This window comes from Ceratotherium simum, chromosome 23 (genome assembly GCF_057802395.1).
Source record: "Ceratotherium simum simum isolate JZ-2026a chromosome 23, ASM5780239v1, whole genome shotgun sequence".
Lineage (NCBI taxonomy): Eukaryota > Metazoa > Chordata > Mammalia > Perissodactyla > Rhinocerotidae > Ceratotherium > Ceratotherium simum.
Window position 1 is genome coordinate 485,215 of NC_141922.1, and position 15,445 is coordinate 500,659.

Genomic DNA, 15,445 nt, shown 5'->3' on the forward strand with positions numbered 1-15,445 from the left:
CAGTCGAAGGACAGCTTTGCACATCACACATCCCAGACACAGCCAGGCCACGGGCGCACTCGGCTTTATTAACCAGTCCAGCTGCCCAGCTCAGGCCAGGGTGCTGGGGGCCAGGCCCAGGTACACAATGGGCGTGGCTGAGAGAGCAAGGAGGAGGGAGAAGCAGAGGTGCAGCCCCAGGCCGTCAGCCAGGGCTCCGGCGAGCGTGCCCAGTAGCAGCTTCCCCAGCAGCTCCAGAGTGGCCAGGAGGCTGTAGTGTGTGGCCTGGGGGTGGGGGGATCAGGATCAGGTCAGGACCTGATTGCACCCCAGCCCTGCGGCCCCTTGGCATCCCAGTCACACCCCCTCACCTTCAGGGCACCGGATGCCAACTGGCTGCAGCGCATCATCAGGGTGAAGGTGGCGGTTGTGACCAGGCCTCCCAGGAAGTGCTGCAGACACAGGCTCAGCAAGGCTGCCCCTGGGAGGGCTGAGGTCAGCAGGGCCCAGGACTTCGGGCTTCTCCCCCCAGGGCTAGCCCCTCACCTCTCAGTACCGTGCTGGGGTCTAGCCTGGCCCCTGGGGTGTCCAGGTGGAAGAGGAGGGCAGTCTGGCAGGCCATGCCCCCGAGACGGAACCGAAGCACTGACCTCAGCAGGGGCAGCGGCTGCCTGGGGTGGGGAGATTGGGCAGGTCGGGGCATGCAGCAGGTCAGGGGGTGAGCAAGTGGGCAAGGCAGGGTGGGGAAGGCTCACCAGTGCCTGGCCAGCAGCGCCCCACCCAGGGACGAGCCAGCAATGGAACAGGCCACGGCGCCCACACCATTCCACAGCCCCAGCTCCGGGCTGGAGATGCCATGGTCCAGCAAGAGAAGCGGGAACAGGCTGCCGGCGCCCTGCTCACCTGTGGGGATACTGTGAGCAGAGGCAGCCCACTTCCCTTCTCCACCTGGGGCCTCAGTCATGCTCCCCCAGCCAGGCCCCTGCCCTGTCTCTGTCCTGGGCCACAAATGCAGGGAGACAGCGGAGATTGGGCATTGGCCAAGCTCAGGGTCAGCATGAAGCAGCTCCAGAAAGAACCAAGGGGTTGTGGCTGGAGCTCAGAGTGGCCACAGAGTTGCAGCTGAAGAAGGATGAAAGGCGAGGCCCAGCTGCAAAGCTGGGCTGGGCCTGCAGGTCACACTCCAGAAAGAGGGCAGCCCCACAAGTGGGTTCCAGGGTGGGCTCCTGGGGACCCACCTGGAGCTCCCCCAGGCTCCCACCCCTGCTGTGGCCTGACTCAAGGCCTCACTCACCCAGCTTGTAAGTGAGCACAAAGCCCGCTGTCCACAGGGTCCCAGGAACGGCCAGCAAGTCCTGCAGAAGGTGCAGGGTGTGTGGGGAGGGTTCTGAGGGCTGAGGTGCAGGCTGTTGCTGCAGGACGGGCGCACCCCAGGCCAGGGCAGCAGCCAGCCAATAGGTGGCAGCCAGGAACAGAAAGAGCAGAGGCCAGGAGAGGGTGGGCACAAGAGCCAGCAGCCCCCCCCCAGCCAGTACCGCCCCCAGCTTGTAAGCGACCACCTGCACCGTGTTGCCGGGGCCAAGCTCAGCTGACTCCAGGAGCTGCACGGCCAGCGTGTCCAGAGCCACATCCTGCACAGCCGCACCCAGGTTCAGCAACAAAAGCAGCCCCGCCACAGTGACGGGCAGCCCGGCCTGGCCAGCTTCGGCAGGAGGCAGGGCTGCCAGCAGCCCACACACCAGGCCCAGGGCGGCCGTGCTGAGCGTCAGCCAGGCCCTCGGGGAGCCCCGCGTGTCCACCAGCGGGGCCCACAGCAGCTTGAACAGCCATGGCGCGTACAGCACCTTAGCTAGCCCCACGCGTGTCAGGGAGAGGCCGCGAGCCCGCAGCAGCACGGGCAGCAGGCCGGACTGCAGCCCGTAGGGCAGGCCCTGCACCAGGTAGAGACCGGCCAGCGGCAGCAGCTTCCCACGCATGGCCGGAGAGCGGGCCCAGGGCCAGCGCCGAGGCCGGGCGGCCAGGCTGGAGTGGGATCAGAGTGGGGGCCGCGTAGGCCGGTCCGGTCAGGGATCACACGGAGGCATGGCTTTTGGGCTGGGCTGGGCGGGATCCCGGCCGGGCCGGGCAGCGTCCACACTCGTGCCCTCGTTCCGGGCCGTCGGTCCCGGTCCCGAAGAACCGCCACCCGGCCTCCGCTCAGCGCGGGCGCGCTGCGGCCATAGAGCGTCCGAGCGGGCCAGAGCGCCGGACGGCCGCCCGCGGGCGCCCCCAGTGGCCAACCTGGGTGCGGCCGGCCAGCTCGGGCACCGGCAGGAGTCCTTCGCAACCCGCAGCTCTGGTCCCTCCCAGGGTCATCAGATCCGGCCCCCAGACACCCTGGACACAGATGCGGCGCCCAGGCCCCCCAGACTCAGACCCTAACTCTCCAGAAGTGCTTCCTGGTGTCTTACCTGGAGCTTGATTGCTGCAGCGTCGGCCGGGTCCCTCCAGCTTTCCCCAGGGAGGAGCTGGCCTCTTAAGGTTCAGGGTCCACTACTGCAGACTTCTGCCACTCACCTAGCTGTGCTTGTGGTTTCAGCGCCCTCCCAAGCCAGTGGCCACAAAGGACCATGGAAGGCAGAAGGTTTGTGTGAAAGGTCAGGGCCCAGGCTTGGCCAGAATTCAGGCAGGTGCTGCCTGCGATGCCTTCTAGTGTCCAGTGACAAGGCCAGGAGAGTCTGACCAACAGGCCCCTGCCGACTCCAGCTGGCCCTGCCAGGGGCCCATCCAAGGGGAAGCGCAAGCCAATGTGGGGTCTCATGTGGTCTCTCCTCCTGCCCAGAGCTGCACACCGTGGGCCCCCGAGGCCCAAAAGAGGAAGGAGTGAAGCACAGACCGTGGTTAAGAACCACCTCCGGAGCAGACAGAGCTGGAGCCTTGGCCAGTACTGCCTCCAAGCCTCTGGGTCCCTGCAGCTGGCCCAACCCCTATACCAACCAGCAGGAACTTGAGCCAATGCACTCCCTCAGCTGCTGAAACCACTTTGAGTGGGCTTCCTATCACTTCCACATATTTGGGGGGCCCAAGTTTCCTGATCTATAAATGGGGGCTACCATGCCTACCTCAGAGGACTGCTTGGGCAGCAACCCACCAGTGTCTGACATGCACACAGTAGCTGCTCATCCCCGCGTTCCCATGGGGAGGACACACAGCTGCCCACCCATCCCCAGCCTGGGTCCTCCAGCCCAGCTCTCCCCAGACGCCTCTTCCTCAGCATCTTACCTCCCCTCTTCCCTGGCTCCTGCTCTCGTGCGCCCCAGCTCAAGAGGGGTCTCTCAGCCCAAGGCCTGCATGTGCACTAGGATGTCACACACACCACACACTTCAAACACAACATCGGCAAAGTGAAATCCATTTGTTCTTCCTCCCCTCCCCGCTCTGGGCACGGCTGCTCCTCCAGCAGCCTCAGGTGGCAGCACCACCATCGTCTACCCACTTAACAGGAAAACCAAGACATCCTCCTTGAGCCCCCACTGTGACTCTGTGTCCACTGCTCACCCCACCCAGCCAACTCCATCCTCCAGCTAACATGTTCCCTGTGCTGCCCCTGAGGAGGTGCAGGTGGCCAGGTGCTTTCCTTCATACCTCTCACTCTTCCTAATTCTTCTGTGAATATTTGTGGTCTCTGCCCCAAGACCAGGGACCACTGTGGAGACCCAGCCCACGGGAGGCTCTGCATCTGTAAGGTCACCTCCTATGGAAGCCCTCCTCGACCACTCCTCCTGAAGGCAGACGAGTGTTCCGCTCAGGGCTGGGTCCTCAGGCCTGCACAGACCCTGGCACAGAAAAGCAGTCAGAAGTGGACAGGTGGGGGAAGCACATACAGGTGTGCACACAACTTCTAGTCAGGCTATCTCACAGCTTTATTAGGGGCCTACAGAGAGGCAGGGGCCCAGCCCCACAGGCTGCAGGAGGAGACACCCAGGGTCCTGGCCATGGTCAGTCTAGGGTTGGCCCTGCCACACCACCCTGGCCGGGCCTGGGCCCCAGAGGGGTCCTCAGGAGTAGTCTCTGGTGAACTTGGCGTGGAACTGGCTCAGCTTCTCCAGCAGGGACCGCAGCTTCTCCATGGGGGGCAGAATGGTCATCCTAAAAGGGAAAGGAAGGTAAGTGAAGGGGGTGAAGCCCGCGAGGAGACCCTGCGCAGGCCAGGCCTCACCGGAAGTGGTAGGTGCCTTCCCGCTGCCCAAAGCCGCTCCCAGGCACCACGCAGATGCCCGTCTCCTCCAGAAGGCGCAAACAAAAGAACATGTCCGGAGCCAGGCCCAGCTCCTGGGGGCGGTCAGAGCGGGCGGGGCGGTCAGGATGGCGCGCCCCAGACCCCGCCCCCCGGAGACCCCGCCCCCTGCCCGCCTGCGCCAGACCTGAGCGCGCTGGACCGCGCGCGGTGGCAGCTGCACGCGGGGGAAGGAGTACATGGCGCCCTGCACCGGGTTGCAGTGGATGCCGGGAGCCTCGTTGAAGACTTGCTCCGTGAGCTTGGCCTTGGCCGCCAGCTCGGCCAGCACAGCCTGCCTCTCCTGCGGCCACGGAGGGAGGGCCCATTAGGCCGGGCCGGGGGCGTAGTGCTCCCGCAGCCCCAGCCCGCCCACTTTGTCGTCCTGACCCCTCAGCTCCTGCGGCTCACCGCCTGGAACTGGGCGAAGGAGGGGTCAGAGGGCGCGGGCGGGCTGACCACCATGTGTAGCAGGGCCTGGCCTGGCACAGGCGGGCACAGCCGCACGCTCATCAGCTTCTGCATCTGCTGCTGCACCGCGGCGTCCATGTTCACCACCTCCACGTAGCCGGCGCGGAACCCGCACCTACGAAGGGAGGGCGGGCGTCGAGGCAGGGCCAGGAAGAGGCGGCCGGCCTAGCGGGCGAAGGGAGCCAGGCGGCGGCCGGGGTCCGCGAGCCCCCGCCCGCCCCCCGGCCCGCACGCACTCGCCCATGTAGCCCTTGGAGACCGAATGGAAGGAGGCGAGCTCCTGCTGCGCCGCGTACGGCGGCCCCAGCTCCGTGAGCACCTTCTTGAACGAGTGGAACTGCGAGCCCTCGGCGTACACGTTGTCCTGGTACACCTGGACGGGCGGCCGGGCGTCACGAGGGCACCCGCCCCTGCCCTCCTTCCCCCTCTACGCGCACCCTGCCGGCACCTCATCAGCCATCAGGAAGAGCCGCTCTTCGAAGGCGAAGCGGATCACGGCCTCGATGCACTCGCGGGGCTGCACCTGCCCTGGGGCACGGGGGATGCGGCACGTCAGCCGACGGCGCCCTGCTCTCTGCGGGGCGGGGCGGAGCGGGGCAGGCTGACCGGGCGCGGCGGGCGGGGCGCACGTCCGGGCCAGCGCCGTGGGGCGGGGGAGGGGCGGCGCACCAGTGGGGTTGCCGGGGTTGATAACGCAGAGCGCGCGCGGGTAGCAGTGGTCACGCGCCTGGCGCAGTGCGCGCCGCAGCTCGGACACGTCGAGCGCCCAGGCGCGCTCCTCGTCCAGGTAGTAGTCCACCTGCACGGCGTTGAGCTCGGCCAGCGTGGCCGAGTACAGCGGGTACTGAGGGATGGGGATGAGCACGCCCGTGCGCGTGCGACCCTCGCCGGCCACCAACAACTTCAGCACTGTCTGTGGGCGGGATGGGGAGGCGGGGTTGGCGGGGCCAGGGGCTACACCCGTTCCCCGCCCTGGGCGTCGCCGTGCCAAGACGAGCTGGACCGGCCCAGCCACGCTCAAAGAGCCTGGTGTCCTCCTTCCTGGCCCCGGCCTACCACGATGGCGTCGCTGGCCCCTGTGGACAGGAAGATGTTGCTGGGGTCCGCGGGAATGCCTCCGTCGCGCCGCTCGATGTACCGTGCCACATCCTCGCGGATCAGCTGAATGCCGGAGCTGATGCTGTAGGCCCCTGGGCCGGGGTGGAGCAGGACGAGGTGGGAGGACACGTCAGGCCCCCTTCCCGCGGGCGAGCCCGCCCCTCCCCGGAACAGCCTCCCTCCAGCTCCTGCTTCTCCCTGGGGCTTGGGATGGCTCTGGCACTGGCACTTACCCAGGCTGTGGCCCCCGCACGCCTGCAAGATGCGCTCTGCCCTTCTCTTGGCATCCTCGGGGAAGTCGGGGCTGTTCAGGAGATCGGGGTGGATGCAGAGTGCCAGGACCTGGGAGGAGCGAGTGCTGAGGCCACGGCACATGGCCTGATGGGGGAGGGGTGCCAGGGCAGTGCTGAGCCTCACCTGGCGCAGGAAGGTGATGGGTTTCTGCCCCATGGCCTGTGCATCCCCGATGTTGGCACGGATGACCTCAGTGAAGGGCTTCTTTATGCCCTGGGAGGGAGGGGGTACAAGCAGTGAGAATGGGCCTTATCACTCCTGCAGGCCGCTGTCCCCTGTGACACTGGGGATGGGACCTACTCAGCTGCCCAAGTGCAGCCTGGAGGGTAGCGGGGCCCAGGGCCATACCTGGCACAGCTCCTGCTCCAGCTCCAGGGCACGCAGCACAATGGGGCCTCGTACCGCATACTCCACCCTCCGCACACACGGGTTCATGGTGTCCAGCGTCAAGACCTTCTCCTTCAGCCTGTTCATGGCAGCCTGGCTCTGGTCACCTGCCTTCAAGGCCATGACCCTGCTCAGACCAGGCAGGAAGGAGGCTCAGGAGGCAGCAGGGTCCAGCAGGGGGGATGAGGGAAGCTGGGTCCAGGCTCAGTGGGCCAGGCTGGGAAGGGGGGGCCTGGGTCAGGGACTCAAGGTAAGAGGGCCTGGTCTTCACTGCAGCCTGCTGGCCCCACTGAAAGGGACAGAAAAGCTGAAGGAGGAGCTGGTGCCACCCCGCCCCGCCCCACCGCTCTGGGCACAGTTCTTCCCCAGGCAGCCATAGGGAGTGGGTGAGGAGGCAGGCGGAGCTTGGGGCAAGGCCCAACGCCCGCCCAGTGTCCCCATGACAGGGGAGCAGGAGACCCACATGGGGGGTAGGGACAGACGGAAGGTCCAAGAAGCTGTGAGGGACTGGGCCCAGGGGAGGGGAGGGCCTGAGTGCCTGGGCCAAAGGGCCCTCAGGGGTTGGCAGAGCTGGGCAAGGCTGAACCCCAGGGGAAAATGGAGCCTGGGACCTCTGGCAATTTACCCCAGCAGGGCTTGGCCAAGGCCTAGCCCTCTCGGACCCCCCCATCTTTGCTTGGCCAGCAGACCTGTCTCCCAGGTAACCGGGCCAGGCCTTAGGAATGCTGGGGTGTCGGGGGAGGGGAGTGAGGTGCTCAGACACAGGGTTCCATCGGGCCCTTCCTGGGCTGGCGGCATGACCTGGAGGCTGCAAGAGCCCTGTGATTGGACCTTGGTCCCCGGTCAGTGCTGCACGGCGGGAGTCTCTGGGTTGGGGTGTTGGGGGAGGGAGCACGGCAGCTCTGGGCCCTTGAAGGGCCCTCGGACACCTCAGCTGCTCTGGGCTGCTGCTGTGCCACGCCAGCCTGAGGCTGACCTTGGGGCACACCACAGGCCAGGTGACGTAAGCTCCCCATCCCTGTTGCTCCTGATTGGTGGAGAGAGGGGGAAACTAGCCGAGATAGGCCCTAGGGCCCCACCTCCACAGGCCCTGCAGGGAGCTGATAGGCCCCGCCCAGGAGTGGCTACCTCCAGCCGCCAGCATCTGACTCTGAGCTGGACCGCGGGCATGGGCAGCTGGTCAGGCCTAAGAGGAGCCTTGGCTCCTCGGCTCCTGCTGGCTGGAGAGAAAACAGAAGCCCAGGCGGCTGGTTCGCCTCTCACCTGGCACCTCTCAGCTACACCGCCACCTTGGCCTCCCAGCTGCAGGCCTGCCCCTCTGGCCCCCAGGCTGGAGCACAGGTTAATATGGGCCCAGCCCCAGGCAGAGCCAGCCCCCACCGGCCCCCTGGCAGCAGGGCCCAAGTGGCAGCTGTAGTGGCAGGTGGACCTTGGGCAGCTGCACTGTTCCACACACTAAATTTAACCAGCAGCCTACCCCCAGCCCTCCCCTAGCCCTGCTGATGACACGCCCCAATCACCCATGCTCGGGAAGGGTGGGCCATGCAGGCACTGGGCTGACTGCGTCGGCGTCCACTGGAGAGGAGAAGGTGACCAGAGCCCATGACACCCACTGCTGGTGGTCATGCAAAGCCGCCTGCCACAGACAGATGAGCTGGCAGTGCCCTCAGCCCTCCCACGTGGGGCCCCTAAGGGGCCCCTGTCACCCTGACACAGCGTGCCCAACCAGCCCAGAGCCTGAGAGGCCAATTGCTGGCCCCCTTTGCCAGCCCAGACGGAAGCTGGCAGCCAGGCCCCAGGATCGAGGCTGCATGCCAGGAACAGGGGACCTGCCCCCCCAGGGAGGCTTCTGATGCTAGCCTTGTACTGCTTTGCTTCTCTGGCTCTGGCCCAAGAGTTTCATGGAAAACACCCCCTCCCTTTCTAAGCCAGGATCCCTGCCACTCGGCATGAACACCCGGAGCCCTGGCCCCCAAGGAGCGCCCTTCCAAAGCTCTCTGCTCCCCTCAGGAAAGCAAAGAGTTACAGAGGAGCCTCCAGGAAGCTGGGAAGGCAGGGAGACAAGGTGTAGTAAGGCTTCTTGCCCTGTGGCCGTGGGCCTCACTCCTATGCAGGAGCCGGGCCACCAGAAGCAAGCCCCGGCGCACACCTACAGGCCTCAGACAGGTGCCCACAGGGACTGGCGCGCCCAGGCCCAGCAGCACAACAGCTCCCCACCGTGGGGACAGCGTCCCAGCTGAGACACACAAAGAGGCAGATGACAGAACAGGCCTTTATCAATAGTCACAGGATTAAACTAGGTCTCTGCAGCCAGGCACCCCCAAGTATGGCTTCTGCACGGGTCCATCCCTGAGCAAGGAGGCTGACATCCTGGATGGGGGAAGCCGGGAGGTCCCACACTGGCTGCCTGCCCACAGCAGCACCAAGACACACACTGGGGTCTTCAGAGCAGGGGCTCTAAGGCAGCCTCTGGCTGGGCCTGGCAGCAGGACCCCTGCCACCCTGAGCTCCAGCCCCTCACATGAGCAAGCAGCACGGCCTCTTCTCCATGGGGGCCTCCTCGGAGGGAGCTGTGAGCTTGAGCAGGGGTGGGTCTTCACCAGCCCTGGAGCCACACTCGGGCTGGGGGGTCTCAGTGTCCGCAGGGAGGCCAGACTCAGGGGCCTCAGGTCCCTCGGGTGGGGGACGCTGCAGCTTAGCAGCTGCTCGCTCACGCTTGAGCTCTGCCAGGGTGTGGTGAGCCTTGGCCCGGGCCAGAGCGTCGGGGGCAGTGCTTTCCAGGGGGCTCAGCTGGTAGGAGATACTCCGGTCCAGCCTCTTGGAGTACAGGTGCCGCCCAGGGGGGGCCCCCACTCGGCCATTGTGCAGCCTGGCCACCTCGGGATCCTCCTCCTGTTGGGGAGCGCAGGCCCCAGAGGCAGTCAGGAGAGCCTCTGTGGCCTCCCCTGGCTGCATGGTAGTCGAAGGGCAGACACGAGGGTGGGGACAGCAGCTGACCCCTATGGGGCACTAGCCAGGTATACGAGTGCAGGGTCACCGGTCCCACCAGCTCCTGGGGCGGGCAGGGGAAGAACTGAGGCACCAATGTTAGGTCACCGCCCTCTCCACGCGGAGATGGTGAAGCCCAGGCCGGCAGCTGTGCTGGGCGGGGCTCACCTGGGGGTGCTGGGGGTGCGGCAGCCGGAGCTCCACGTCTGTCAAGCCGTCCTCATCCTCCTCCAGCGGCTCTGCACTGGTGGGCGGCGGCTGTTGCCACACGATGGCCTCCTGGGCATGTTCCTTGCGGTACAGGCTGGTGCGCTGGGTCAGGCTCACCCGCCTCACCACCTTCCTGCGGGAGGGGAGGGTCAGGGTGGGAGGAGAATGCCGCCCGCCCCGCGGACTCCGCCCCCAACTCCAGCTGGCACCTCGGCCTACGGGCTGACATCAGCTAGGGAAAACCCAGGGCAATGCAGGTGGGGCGGGGCCTGGGCGGCCATGACCCAGCTCTGGGCAGACCGCAGGGTGCTCACCCCCGGCTGCCCGCGCTGGAGGTGCGTCGGCGCAGCAGAGAGCGCTGGCGGCCCTGGGCACGCAGGAGCGCGTCGTGCTTGTGTTTCAGCTCCAGCAGCTTGGCCCGCACCTCCTCGTCCCCGCATACGTCTGTGGAGAGGTGGGCGAGGGTCACGGGCGCCCTCTTGCCAGTGCCCTACACGGGGAGGAGGCGGCCCTCAGCTCACCAAGCGGCGTCTCGTCCATCAGAGACTTCCCGTTCAGGTCGGCCCCGTGCGCCACGAGCAGCTCCACCAGGTGCACCTGTGGGCCGACGAGCCCAGACTGCTGAAGGCTCCAGAGCCGCCCGCGGAGCCCGCCTATCCCGGCCCCAGCTGCCCCCGCCCCGCGCTCACCTGGCCCCAGTAGGCCGCAGCATGCAGCGGCTGCCAGCCGTCGCGGTCCTTGGCGCTCAGGCTGGCCCGGTGTTCCAGCAGCAGGGCAGCCGCCTCGCTGAACCCGTTGGCGGCAGCGATGTGTAGCTGCAGGCAAACCGCGGAGCCCTGAGTCCCGGCCCGTGCCCCTCCAGCAGCAACCTCCCCTGCCTGCCTCCTGCAGGCCCACGTCCTCACCAGCGTGGCCCCGTGGTCCTGGGGCGTGTCGAGGTCGGCCCCCGTCCGCAGCAGGCTCCGGATGTTGTCCAGCATGTGCAGCTCAGGCAAGGCCCGGGCCGCCTCGATGCTGTCCTGGGTGATGCCTGCAGGGCACCAGGCTTAGAACTAGCACCCCCGCACCACCCCTGGCGGGCAGGCAGGTGGGGTCGCACTCACCTCCATTGGCCATGGCCGTCTCCAGGCAGTCCAGTGTCTGCTCATCCTCACACAGGTCATAGGGCATGTTCCCGTCACTGTTGACCGCCAAAAGGTCAGCACCACTGCAGGAAAGATGGACAGAGGTGCTGGCCACAGGACCCTTCTCCTCTCAGGGAGGCCCCCAGTCTCCTCACAGAGGTCCATCCTCTGGGGAGGCCTCAGCCTGGGGCTGATGTGGAGGAGGTTCAGGCCCCAGCTGCTGCTGGAAGAGGCTGCCCCTCAGCCCACCCTGGTTCCTATCCTCAGACCAGGTAGGCTGTCCTGCAGTCTCCACCCATGTCTGAGCTCCAGGTTCCTGGCACCTGTCTGCCGCTATGAACATGCACAATGGGCCCACCTGCCAGGAGGGGGTGCCAGGCCTCTGGGGGCCCCAGGGAGCAGAAGGTGGTGGGAGGAGGAGAGTCTGGGTGCCCAGAGAGCCCCACAGAGCTGCAGGGAGCAGGGCTCCAGCAGGAGCACTGCCCAGGGGGAGACAGGAAGCTGAAGGGAGCCCAGAACACAAGGGTGGGTGCCCACTGTGGAGAGGAATGGAGCGGGGCTAGGAGCTGCCTGTGCACACCCGCCTTCCTGCCCCAGGACTCTGCACTCTCACCCCTTCCCACTCCAAGGCATGTGTGTGTGAAGGGGAGGGGCTGCCATCCACCTATACACCCACCATCAACGCCTGGACCAATCCAAGGACAGCCTGAGCCCCTGACCATCTGTCCCACTAGAGTCATCAGAGTTGAGGAGACATGGGGGGATCCCGGGTCATGGTAAATCCAGTCACCCTTCCCATTCACCAAGGCGAGTGTCCAGGAGCCCTGCCTGCTCCTCCCTCCTCCTCGTTCAAGTCCCCACCTGGGTCCAGGTACCCCCTCCCTCCTTGCCAATTCCTCCCTCATCACTTTGACCAGAATAGCATTTCTCTGTGCAGACCCTGGGGAGGCTGGGAGGCCAGAGCTGGAGGCCAAGGAGTTCCCAAACTCTTAATGGCACTTGGCAGAAGGATGTACCCAGGTGAGCAGCCTGGTGGGCAGACAACCACACTGCCCTGAGCACACGCTCGTTCCCTTGGGCCACAGCGTGTGCAGCCTCTGCCCAGGCCCTGCTCTCCATGCCAGGTAAATGGGGACACAAGAGGCCAAGGGGCCAGGCACACTTCCCTCACGGGAGACACCTGGGCTGCGTCTCAGCATGTACTCCCCTCTGTAAGGAAGGCCCTGCCTCCCCCTGACCCAGCTGCAGCCCCTCCCTGACACAGATGCCCACACTGGCCACGCCTAGTCTCAGGGCCTACCGGGCAATGAGCAGCTCCACCAGATGCAGGTGGCCACAGGTGGCCGCAGCATGCAGGGGTGTCCAGCACTCACTATCACGGGCGTTGACCTTGGCCCCAGCCTCCAGGAGCTGCTGCACCATCTCCCGGAAGTCATCGATGCAGCTCTGTAAACCACGCAGCCTGAGCGCCAGAGCCTCAGGCCAGTGTCCCTTCCTCTCCCCTTCCACCCTGAGCATGCCTGACCTGGTGCAGGGCTGTCAGGCCATCCTCGTTGGCCAGGTCAGGGCTGACCCCACTCTCAAGGAAGTGGCGGACTGCAAGAAGTGGGGAGCTGTGGTCAGGGCGCAGGGCAAGAAGTCCTGCCACAGGCCAGCACTGTCCTGGCCAGACCCCTGTACCCGAGGGCACATGGGCTGACTGCTGTGCTGCAGTGGGGGAGCAGAGAAGAGTGAGGAAGACAGTGGTACAGGTGGCAGGAGGGACCCCAGACCCAGAGCAAGGGCTCAGGGGCCAGGGTGCTGGGCATCTGTCTGCCCCAAGAGGGGTACACACAGCAGCCCTCTGCCTCTAGACCCCAGCAGGATCCACCCTTCCCAAATCATAACATTCCAACTCTCAGACTCCCAGAATAGGCCCCTCCTGTGTGAGAGCAGTCCCCACTGGGCTCCAGACTGTCCCACTCGGGCCTAGGTACTGGCACCCACCCCCAACCTTCCCCACTGGCAGACTGCTCCACCCCCACACATGCCCCTTCCCTGGTACCTGTAGCACCTCCCCCACCAGCCCAGAGCAGGCTCCCTGATGCAATGCAGCCTCGAGTGTGGCCCCAAGGCACCCAGGCCTGCCCCCTCCAGGGTCTCCAGGAGCAGAGCTGGTCCCTGCATTCACTCTTCAGTGGTCCCATCTTGGGCCCAGGCTCTGGTCAAGGTCCCCTGGGACCTCCTTAATGACTTGGCCTTCCTTGGCCATGCTCAGCAGGCAACATGAAGACACACCCTCTTTCCTACAGTTCCTTGTGCCTTGGCCTGCGGCACACCCACCACACCCTCCTCCACTTCCCCTGCCTCCAGGCCCTGCCCACCCTCCACACCCTCTGCACCCCAGCCTCTGCAGCAGAGGCCCCTGCCCTGGAGGGAGTCAGGAAGAGCCCTCGAGAGCCTCTGGGGGAAAGCAGAAGGGCTGTGAGCACTGGGGCACAGGGGAGGAACGGGGAGCCAGCCCAAAGCTCAGGCCTCTCATCCAGCGGGAAGGTTCTGATGGGGAGGGAGAAGTGAAAGAGCCCAGGGCAGGCGTCAAGGGGGTGCCTGTGTGGGGCCCTGCTCCCTGCGCTCTGACCTGCTGAGGTGGGTGGTCCTGTCCTCCTCTACAGAGGTGGAGACTCAGGACCCAACTCTCCTGAGCATCACCGAGCACCCTGGCAAGAAGCGGCCAAGACTCTAGCCAACTTCCAGCCTCCCACTGCACCAAGCCCTGGGTGCTTCTCCAGGCTCGTGTGGGCCCACACCAAGCCCCTGCCTGCCCCGTCAGCTTCACCCCCACAACAGGACCTCCTGCGTGCTTCCCCATCACAGGCTGGCCTCGGAGCTGCCCACCACGAGGCAGGGGCCTGCAGCTGAGGAAGCCAGGCCAGACCCTGGGCCCCCATGGATGGGGCTGTTCTCGTGAGGCCTGCACCAAGGTGAGAGGAACAGGGCTGTCGGCCATGCACTGCCCTGGGGCTCAGCCACACTCACCTTCCTCCAAGTCATTTCGGGCAGCAGCCTCCAGAAGGGTGACACTGGGAGGGAAGAGGACCCGCTTCTGCGTCCTGCCGCCGGCCGCCTCCTTCTGCAGCTGCTCCCTGTGGCCCTTCTTGCCCTGGGCCTCCTTCTCAGCCTGGGCCCACATCTTCACCTGCTGGGCCCGTCGCTTCTGGGCATGCTTCAGCCGCTCCTGCGTGCTCATCCTGCCCACCATGGGCATCTCTGCCAGCAGCTCCAGGTGCTCGGCCATGGCGGGGGCCGCCTGCCAGGGGGGATGCTTGGGGCACCAGACGGGGGAATGCAGGGGCCAGGCCGGGCCTGAGGGGCAGGGCAGCTGGCTGGACTGGCACCCTCGGGGGCATCCCCTCCCCAAGGTTCGGTGCCCTCTGCCCCTGGCAAGGCTGGGTCAGGTGGCCCCACGCCGTGACCAGGCCCTAGGCAGAAAGGACAGCGAGGGATGGAACCAGCAGCCTGCCTCTCAGGAGCCCCAGCACCGCAGCCGCTCAACAGGCAGGGCCTCGCCTCCCTCTTGGGGTCAGGGTGCACAGCCTGCGGGAAGCAGCCGGGACCTGGCCAGCCTCAGTCCAGGGTCTGAAGCTAATTACCCAGATAACAAAACTGCAGCTTCCTGGCACCTAGCCGAGGGGGAAGAGAGGGCCGAGCAATGGGCAGAGGCCTCTGGTGCCTAGAAGCCCCCCACCTTCCAGGCCTCAGGAGCCTGGGCGGGGCCTGGAAGCAGCCATGGCCTGGCCCTTCCTTCGATCTCCTCCCGCTGCCTTCCAGGGTCAGTGCATGGGTGCTAATGAGGAGGTGTGGCCAGAGGGCGGGCTCAGCGGCCAGAGAGAGGCCAGGGCAGGGCGTGTGCTCAGAGTCCTGGGGTCCCAGCCCCGCCGTGCCCAGGGGTGAGGCTCTCCAAGCAGCGAGGGCACTGAGGGCACAGCGGGCCTGCCAACTGCGTCTTCAGGAGGGCCTCCCCTTCGCAGGAGTCGGCGGTCAAGCTGCAGACAGCAGGTGGCTCCCACTGGCCTGAGGAGGAGGAATGAGGAAGCACATCAAGGCCGCTCCCGGGTGAGGCAGGCCGGGCTCCCAGCAGCCAGCAGGTGAGGTCAGGGCCCTGCCCTGTGTGAGGCCCACCCGCTGTCCACAGCAAGCACTGCTGGACACCAATTCGGGCAGAGGGGAGGAGGGCTTTCTCTGCCCCATTCGGGCTCACACACTCAGTGTTTTCAGAAAGGGCTGCCACAAGCTGTGCAACTGAGAGAAGGCAGCAGGGAGGACCGCACTGCCAGCTTGAGGTGGGCCTTCCCCATGAGGCTGCCCCTCCAGGCCAAGGCGTCGGCCTCTGGGAGTTGTTCTCTGCAGCTTCTCAAGTCCCAGGCTCTGGCCCTGTCCCCACAGCATCACTGACCCGTCTGCCCCAGGTGAGGCCAAGCAAGGTCACCTTCTCCTTGGGATCTCCCAGAACTGCCCTGAGGGCTGTGCAGGCTACAACCTTCCCAAGGCCAGGCCCTGCCTCCTGGGCCTCAGGCCTCCCTGCTTCTCAGCTGCTGAGGGCAGAGGGCACAGCCTGTCCTTACCAGCACCCAGTTCCTACCCACCCAGCATCTGGGCCTCT

At 66.0% G+C, this 15,445-nt stretch overlaps 2 protein-coding genes across 24 annotated transcripts in view; both read right to left on the minus strand.

The window, feature by feature from the left end:
• Positions 1-46: 46 nt before the first annotated feature.
• SLC33A2 (solute carrier family 33 member 2) lies at positions 47-2,422 on the minus strand. Of its 5 annotated transcripts, none has more exons than XM_087447231.1 (5): positions 1,274-2,422; positions 735-874; positions 526-650; positions 351-460; positions 47-264 (listed from the first exon to the last, which is right to left on the minus strand). In XM_087447231.1, exons 1-5 carry the CDS (start codon positions 1,953-1,955, stop codon positions 185-187), a joined length of 1,137 nt encoding a protein of 378 aa, XP_087303357.1. In that variant the 5' UTR covers positions 1,956-2,422; the 3' UTR covers positions 47-184. The 5 variants fall into 5 exon arrangements, with proteins under 5 accessions (XP_087303357.1, XP_087303358.1, XP_014652798.1 ...); XM_087447232.1 differs by having other exon boundaries at positions 351-431; positions 735-882; XM_014797312.2 differs by having other exon boundaries at positions 735-882.
• A 1,435-nt stretch (positions 2,423-3,857) lies between these two features.
• The window catches only part of PPP1R16A (protein phosphatase 1 regulatory subunit 16A), a 33,397-nt gene continuing 21,809 nt past the window's right edge, over positions 3,858-15,445 (minus strand). The window contains exons 1-20 of one of the 19 annotated variants that reach the window (XM_014797309.2): positions 13,822-14,165; positions 12,332-12,402; positions 12,107-12,252; positions 10,786-10,889; positions 10,588-10,712; positions 10,372-10,497; positions 10,204-10,300; positions 9,997-10,126; positions 9,641-9,815; positions 6,446-6,595; positions 6,221-6,310; positions 6,037-6,145; positions 5,762-5,895; positions 5,375-5,618; positions 5,154-5,233; positions 4,942-5,078; positions 4,646-4,820; positions 4,383-4,538; positions 4,178-4,290; positions 3,858-4,107 (exon numbers count right to left, since the gene is read on the minus strand). In XM_014797309.2, coding sequence (XP_014652795.2) covers positions 4,017-4,107; positions 4,178-4,290; positions 4,383-4,538; positions 4,646-4,820; positions 4,942-5,078; positions 5,154-5,233; positions 5,375-5,618; positions 5,762-5,895; positions 6,037-6,145; positions 6,221-6,310; positions 6,446-6,595; positions 9,641-9,815; positions 9,997-10,126; positions 10,204-10,300; positions 10,372-10,497; positions 10,588-10,712; positions 10,786-10,889; positions 12,107-12,252; positions 12,332-12,402; positions 13,822-14,080 — 2,712 coding nt within the window. In that variant the 5' untranslated portion in view covers positions 14,081-14,165 and the 3' untranslated portion in view covers positions 3,858-4,016. Of the gene's footprint in view, positions 4,108-4,177; positions 4,291-4,382; positions 4,539-4,645; positions 4,821-4,941; positions 5,079-5,153; positions 5,234-5,374; positions 5,619-5,761; positions 6,311-6,445; positions 6,596-8,742; positions 9,377-9,640; positions 9,816-9,996; positions 10,127-10,203; positions 10,301-10,371; positions 10,498-10,587; positions 10,713-10,785; positions 10,890-12,106; positions 12,253-12,331; positions 12,403-13,821; positions 14,857-15,445 lie in introns of those variants that run through there. The other 18 variants (XM_087447150.1, XM_087447144.1, XM_087447145.1 and 15 more) reach the window with 18 other exon arrangements.